We start from the raw sequence: 8,544 nt of genomic DNA on the forward strand, positions 1-8,544 counted from the left end.
GACATACATAATTGTCACAGCACATATAATAATAGCATTTTTACATTAAATAATTTATCTGAATTGGTTCTTTTTCTTCCATTTCACAAAGTTTGAAAACTTGAAATTTATTGCAAATGTTACCTACAGTAGGCGAATTGATTTACAGGAGTCTCTTGTTTAAAATACAGTGTTTTAAAAAATATCATCTTACTGTATTAACTTTGCACGCATGTCTCTGAGAAAATTTCAGACATCCCTGATACTTCCACAGCCAGTAGGAAGAGGGAAACGGATTTTCCTGATGATCAGGAAAATATGTTCCCCACACTTCAATCGAAAGACAGTGTTTTTTAGAACATTATATTATTTGTGTAACCTGTGCCCCATGTACACATATATCTGAGTTCAGACATCCCTAATACTTCCACAGCCAGTAGGGAGGAGGAAACGGATTTTCCTGATGCCCACTTCACTTTCCCACTACTTCAATTTAAAAATCAAAATGTTTGAAATAGTCATCAGCTTTAAAACTTGGGGTTTCATTGCCAGGGAGATCTCACAACTTGTCTAAAGTTAATAAAATATCTTCACTGGCTGGCAACCTTTTAATTTCTTAAATTTCATGCGCAAAAGAAATAACATTCCCTATTCCACCATCACCTCGTTATTTTAAAGCATATATTACACATGAAATTAAACCAAAAAAATGTATGGCGGAAAACAAAAATTGGCAAGGGGAAGGAATATTAGATATTAGATCAATTTTACAATGGAAATACAATTAGGAACAATACATACAGTCCCAATTTTTTATACAATAAAACAATATTGAAGATATCAATGCTATGAAATAACCACAGGGAATTGGAAGGTTAATCATTTAAACAAATATAAAATAAAATTATCCACATATTTGGGTTAATGTCTGTATTTAGAGCAAAAGATGGCTTTTTGTATTACTCTTTTTCCATCTTCACTCAAATCCTTAATAGCCGATTTCAGCAGGAAGTAGGAGGCCACAAAGGAAATTCCACCGGCAATGACAGAGCCCAGAATTGGGAATCTGTTCTCCAGCTGATTAGCCATGAGTTGATGTCCTGAAGCTACTTGACTTAGCAAGTCTTCTACTGCCTGTGCAGACAACTCTCTGCCAAAGGAGGAGGTTACCTCACCATGAAGCTCCTGCAGAAAATCACATGATAAGACATTGTCAGAATTCATAAAACATTGATCATTATTTTTAAATGAGAAGTATGTGGGTAATATTGAAAGTCACTACTTTCATATTAATTTTTCAAAATTTTATATGAATTTCCCTAATTTCACACCTATTTTTCTAATTGCCCTTTTCTCCTGTAAGGTTGCTTTGCGACAATGACCCCACGCCAAAAAAGCACTATATAATTTTTTTTAATTTTTTTTTATTACATTCAATTGTATTGAACAAACAACTAGTCTTAAGGTACAGGTGAAACATTAAATCATAGTAAACTTTTTTATTTTATTTTATGGAATTTCTGTATTATTACTTTCATCAGTCAAAAATTTACATACACTTCCTTAGTATTTGGTAGAATTGCCCCAAATTAGCCCAAGTGAAAGAGTTTCAGGACAGTTTTACCAAATACTAAGTGATGTATGAAGTATATGTACATTTTTTTTTAGTATCCTTCCACAAGTTTTCTACAATAGTTTGCTGGAATTTTGGCCCACTAATCTGGACAGAACTGGTGTAACTGGGTCAGGATTGCTCTTCTTGCTCGCACTCGCCTTTTCAGTGCCATCCACAAATGTTCTATGGGTTTGAGATCAGGGCTTTGTGATGGCCACTCAAATGCCTTGACTTTGCTGTCCTTAAGCTACTTTATAACTAATTTGAAGATACAGTATGCTCGGGGTCCTTGTCCAAAGCAAATTACAAATTACAGCAAAATATAAAAAGTAAAAAGTTTAGAGGTCAAGGATGATTTTGGCTTCAAAACATAAACCCCAACAACAAATAACGAGTGCCTAATACACTACAGTGGAACCTTGGATTGCAAGTAACACAGTTTGTGAGCGTTCCGCAGGATGAGCAAAAATTTTAGTCTTGATTTATAAGTATCAAGTATTATTCTGGGTAAGTGCCTCCCATGCTTGGTCTCAGTGCGCATGCATCACTAGTATAGTCAATATCCATGTGCGTGTGTACTGTTTACTATAAACAGTAACATATATATAACACTATGACCACCTGTGGTTGTGTAAAGCATCTTTTATTTTGTGTTTGTGTGTGTGAAAGTCATCCTTTCTAATGAGACTTGCTTTTGCTTTACAACAGTACACCCGCGTAAAGCAAAAGCAAGTCTTATTAGAGAGGTTAAAGATCTATTTTTTCTCTCTGTCAGACTCCACTGATTCCGTTAGTGTGACTGCACGCGAGTCATTAGAGTGTGCCCCCGCCTTTTCCTCTCACCTTAACACACACACACACACACACATATATATATATATATATATATATATATATATATATATATATATATATATACACACACACTTTAATGAAAACACTGTTTTGTCACGATTCATTTTAAAGGTAATGTGCAGGTTAATTTGTTTTATTTTTACTTTACAGCAGTGTGATTCTGTTATTGTGTGCTTGTTAAGTTTCCTGAGAAAGTAGTGTTTCTGTTTAGTGTGTGTGTATGTGAAAGAGGAGGGAGGGAGTTATTCGTCTTCTTGGCTTACTTTAGCTTCACACACGCACACATGCATATGCGTGCTTAATATTTTGTACCAATTATTTTTATATATTTATATTTTGGGGGGTTTTTAATCTGAGTTTTTATTATTTCTTGGGGGGGGCGGGGGGGGTTGTTTTGATATACAAGTGTTTTGATATATAAGCATGCTTCCTGAACGAATTATGCTCGCATTTCAAGGTTCCACTGTACCTTCATACCATTTTTAACTAAAATCAATCCTTTTTCTGTGTTTGATTTAATAACATTAGCTGGGGTTGACAGGGAAAATTTTAGTCCATCCCAAAACACAAATAATATATATTTTTTCTTTTCCTCAAGACTCTAAACGGAAACAACTGCATCACTGTTAATATTATTTTCAGCAGCATGATGCCAGTCAGTTAAAGCATCACAAACATACACATTCGCAAACTCGTTTAAAGTTGGGCCAGTTTACCTCAACCAGCAACTACTGACATGTTACTGGGAGTTAGAGAAAACCAGGGACTGGAACAGAGAACTCTCCACAGAGAGCTTATCCAGTGTACCACTTTAATGCTTCTGATAATTATCTCTTACTTAAAAATAATATAAATAATAAGAAAAATAAAGTGCACTGTACCTTAAATGATACACTTGTCATATTAGCTAATCGATGAAGAGATTTTTCATCTAGACAGAATGTTTGTTGATAATATTTTAAAGTCTCCATCAGTTTGGGAACAATGGCTCGCCTTGTAACACCGCTTAAGCTTGCTACGATTGCTTTCTTCCACACATCCTGATCTAGTGCGTTCTGTTTACTTTGTATTAATGATGAACTGAGGATGGGTAGTGACAAAAGCAGGGCATGTCTTTTGTGTCCTTCCAGCTCTTCTAGCAAGGTCATTTGTAGTGCAGGAAAGTCATAGTGCTGTGGGTGAAAGCAGGACAGCAGGAAAATCTGTGGGTGTTCCACCTGACCACTTCTCAGATTCTTTTTGCAGTCTTTACGGAGGATGTCCAAGACAGCATCATCTGACAAACCTCTTTGACCCCTGCGCCTAGCATTTGCCTCCAAATCTCGATCCACTTTGTTCCTGACAAAATAAAACGTCTTCTGAGCCTGCATTATACATTTAGCCAGTTCAGAATGGTACTCCTGAAACCGGTCAGATGTGACAATGATGAAGAAGTCATATTTTAAGAGGCCAACATCCTCCAGGTAAGTTCCAGGCTGAAAAGAGGGAGTCCCAATCCCTGGCAGGTCCCACAGCAAGACATTTTTAGCAGTGGGGTGTGAGTATGCTAAGGCCTTCTGAGTGGTTTCTGTTACACCTGTCTCTGCTGCTTCAGGCTCATCATCATTAACCCCACGAAATGCATTGATAAAAGAAGATTTGCCTGCACCTGACTCTCCTGTAATGGCAATGTTTAGAGTCACAGATTTTATCTTTTCAAGCATGCCTTCCACTTGTGCCACAACTTCCGTGACCACGGAGGAGTGCAGGATGCTCTTCATCTCATTCATTTCTGCGTCACTTATTCCAAACTGCGATGCCATAGTAATGTTCAATGGATGAAACCTTCTGTAGAATAAAAATAAATAAAAAATGAACCCAAAATATATATTTAACTGAACTGTGTCATCTTCATTAAAAATGGTAGCATTAGTGTTACTATGATTGTCATATTTCTAAAATCAGAGCAAGAGAAAGCAAAATACCAGTCCTTCTCAAAAAATTAGCATATTGTGATAAAGTTCATTATTTTCTGTAATGTACTGATAAACATTAGACTTTCATATATTTCAGATTCATTACACACAACTGAAGTAGTTCAAGCCTTTTAATTGTTTTAATATTAATGATTTGTATGATGGCATACAGCTCATGAAAACCCCAAATTCCTATCTCAAAACATTTGCATATTTCTTCCGACCAATAAAAGAAAAGTGTTTTTAATACAAAGAAAGTCAACCTCCAAATAATTATGTTCAGTTATGCACTCAATACTTGGTCGGGAATCCTTTTGCAGAAATGACTACTTTAATGCGGCGTGGCATGGGGCAAACAGCCTGTGGCACTGCTGAGGTGTTATGAAGGCGCAGGATGCTTTGATAGTGGCCTTAAGCTCATCCAGAGTGTTGGGTCTTGCGTCTCTCAACTTTCTTTTTACAATATCCCACAGATTCTCTATGGGGTTCAGGTCAGGAGAGTTGGCAGGCCATTTGAGCACAGTAATACCATGGTCAGTAAACCATTTACCAGTGGTTTTGGCACTGTGAGCAGGTGCCAGGTCGTGCTAAAAAAATAAAATCTTCATCTTCATAAAGCTTTTCAGCAGATGGAAGCATGAAGTGCTCCAAAATCTCCTGATGGCTAGCTGCATTGACCCTGCCCTTGATAAAACACAGTGGACCAACACCAGCAGCTGACATGGCACCCCAAACCATCACTGACTGTGGGTACTTGACACTGGACTTCAGGCATTTTGGCATTTCCTTCTCCCAAGTCTACCTCCAGACTCTGGCACCTTGATTTCCGAATGACATGCAAAATTTGCTTTCATCCGAAAAAAGTACTTTGGACCACTGAGCAACAGTCCAGTGCTGCTTCTCTGTAGCCCAGGTCAGGCGCTTCTGCCGTTGTTTCTGGTTCAAAAGTGGCTTGACCTGGGGAATGTGGCATTTGTAGCCCATTTCCTGCACACGCCTGTACACGGTGGCTCTGGATGTTTTTACTCCAGACTCAGTCCACTGCTTCCCCAGGCCCCCCAAGGTCTGGAATCGGTCCTTCTCCACAATCTTCCTCAGAGTCCGGTCACCTCTTCTCGTTGTGTAGCGTTTTCTGCCACACTTTTTCCTTCCCACAGACTTCCCACTGAGGTGCCTTGATACAGCACTCTGGGAACAGCCTATTCGTTCAGAAATTTCTTTCTCTGTCTTACCCTCATGCTTGAGGGTGTCAATGATGGCTTTCTGGACAGCAGTCAGGTCGGCAGTCTTACCCATGATTGCAGGTTTGAGTAATGAACCAGGCTGGGAGATTTTAAAAGCCTCAGGAATCTTTTGCAGGTGTTTAGAGTTAATTAGTTGATTCAGATGATTAGGTTAATAGCTCGTTTAGAGAACTTTTTCATGATATGCTAAATTTTTGAGATAGGAATTTTGGGTTTTCATGAGCTGTATCCCAAAATCATCAATATTAAAATAATTAAAAGGCTTGAACTTCTTCAGTTGTGTGTAATGAACCTAAAATATATGAAAGTCTAATGTTTATCAGTACATTACAGAAAATAATGAACTTTATCACAATATGCTACTTTTTTGAGAAGGACCTGTATATATAATATACTGTTAATATAATCCCACCATTTCACTTGTGCTTGAATACCATCAAGGTTAAAAGTTTTCTCGGTATGCTGGAGCCATGACTGCACTGCCTGCTTCATGTCTGAAACACTGGACTTGATTCACAAAAAATTTCATCACCAGTCCCAGTTTGACTCGCTCCCAGTTTTTTTTTTTTTACGGTTATTTTTGCAGTATAGGTTTCAGGTTAAATAATTTGGATTTTGGACTACCTTTATATCCAGAACAGAACAATTTCTTCTTAATTAAAAAGTTTCATTAATTTTTTTATTATAGTTGTAGAATTATTTTTTTGGGACTTTTATTATATAAATTATATACTGTATCATTAACCTACAAGTATGTTAATCAAACCAATTATATCTCATATATTAAAAGTACCTCAATCAAATTAACAAGGAGTGAAAGGTTATGCCCTTAGGCCCCAAATGTTGTTAGGGAAAAAAGTTGAGACATACTGTACATGTAGGGCTGACAAAAAGAGGAATTTCATCCAGAAGATGAGTAAATTCAAGGTACAAATTGTGCAAATTAAGACCAAATTGTCTATTTGGAGCTAAGCACTAAGCAGTATTAAGGTTTACAGATGGACTAACTTCTCCTTTTAGAGAGCATGCATGATGCTGTAATGACCAGCCTTTTCCACCACCCTTAGGTCCATACAGAGAGTACCCACAGGGGCCAGGAGGATGTATGACTTTGAAAGAATATCATATTTACGAGGCGATTAAAAAGTTTCAAGACTAGGCAGCACAAGAACATAACTGAAAGACAAGAGATCAGGAAGACCTTCAACAAACTCCACCCCAGATTGGTTATGTCGAAAACTAACCATTGTCTGCATATCATATGGAACAGTCCAGGCAATCCTCACGTGTGATTTGAACATGCAACATGTTGCTGCCAGGTTCGGAGGAACATCAGGTCGAAGTCTGGCAAATAACTCAACTCTTTAAGCTCAGATCTTTCATGTCAACGATCATTGCCTGTGATCAAAACTGGGTGTATGTGTACGACCCTGAGACGAAGCAACAGTCTTCACAGTGGAAGAGCCCAACGTCTCCAAGACTGAAAAAGGCGAGGCAGGTCCGCAGCTCGACCAAGTGCATGCTCATCATCTCATTCAACATTTGCATCGAGAATTCGTGCCCAGGGGCCAGACAATCAATAGCCAATTCTCCTGCGAGGTTATAAGTCATCTGAGGAATGACATACAGCGAAAAAACAGAGCATGTAAACAGAGCTAATCTCTAAAGTTTTTGATAACCCTTTTATTGTGAGGTGCTGCACATCTAAGTTATTTATTTCTTTTTTTTTTTTATAAAGGATGAGTATTATGATTGTGCACAAACTCTGTAGTAATCATTGTTGAAAAATCCAGCTTCAGTGAGCAGCTGCCAAACTACAGGCTAAACTGGTTCAGACACTGCATCGTATTCTATTTCTTTACAAAATCTATTAGTAAATGTTTAAGGTTGCTTTGCTGTTGTGGTATTTCCTTAAAAATAAATAAGTAATGACAGAAACATTGCCTGTGATGTTACATTAGTAGCAGTATTAAATGGTTTCTATTTGCTAATGATCGGGTTTCAGTGAGTCGAAATGCTGCGTTTGTTCCTTGTTTAAACCGCTCTTAGTTTCACTTTAATTCATTGACACGGTACTCAAAAAGAGAAATTGTGTAAAACTAACTTCACAAAAACTATTTAAAAGTAGTTAATTCTTACCTCTTCACAGAAGAATAAATAAACAGGACGCGTCCCTGAGAAATCAAGCACAAACCAACTCCACCCAGTGTTTACTGAGTCCAAGTGTAAAAGTTCGTTGCGCTTTCTGAAAGCGAGAGAGCGAAAGTATACATTAAGTATAAGGACATGTAATCTACTTTTATGTCCACAAGGGGGCAGCATCCGCCTATCTGTAAATCTGATGCAGACACATACGACACGTGGTAACACATTTCCAATGTGCTACTACATTACTGATGAGAGTGATAAAAGATACTGTTATATTTATCAAAACTATTAATTATAGAATGTATTTTCTTAATTCAAGCATATTTTCCCCCCAAACAAACTTAACACAAAACATACTTTTTATGACTGATCACTCATAACAATATGACCACCTGCCTAATATTAAGTAGGTTCCCCTCTTTGTTCTGACACCTTTATATTGGAACCAGCATTAACCTTTGAGCCACAGTAGCTCTTCTATTGGACGGGAGTACACGGGTCAGCTTTCACTCTCCACGTGCATCAATAAGCCATGTCCGGTTTGCCAGTTCACCGGTTTTATTTCCTTGGATCACGTTTGGTATGTCCTGACCACTGCAGCCTGGGAACATCCCGCAAGATCTGCAGTGTCTGACCCAGTTGTCTAGCCATTAAAATTTGGCCCTTCTCACAGTAGCTATATTTTTAATATCTTGTTACAATGGAGGTTGGATGTGAGTGGGATGTATTAGGCAGCAAGTAAACCTTT

At 37.8% G+C, this 8,544-nt stretch overlaps 1 protein-coding gene across 1 annotated transcript; it reads right to left on the reverse strand.

Moving 5' to 3' along the window:
* Positions 1-82: 82 nt before the first annotated feature.
* On the reverse strand, positions 83-7,887 carry LOC128528692 (interferon-inducible GTPase 5-like). The gene is made up of 3 exons (XM_053501723.1): positions 7,788-7,887; positions 3,331-4,276; positions 83-1,164 (listed from the first exon to the last, which is right to left on the reverse strand). Exons 2-3 carry the CDS (start codon positions 4,249-4,251, stop codon positions 901-903), a joined length of 1,185 nt encoding a protein of 394 aa, XP_053357698.1. The 5' UTR covers positions 4,252-4,276; positions 7,788-7,887; the 3' UTR covers positions 83-900.
* Positions 7,888-8,544: the final 657 nt, after the last annotated feature.

The sequence above is a fragment of the Clarias gariepinus genome, chromosome 8 (genome assembly GCF_024256425.1).
Source record: "Clarias gariepinus isolate MV-2021 ecotype Netherlands chromosome 8, CGAR_prim_01v2, whole genome shotgun sequence".
Classification (NCBI taxonomy): Eukaryota; Metazoa; Chordata; class Actinopteri; order Siluriformes; family Clariidae; genus Clarias; species Clarias gariepinus.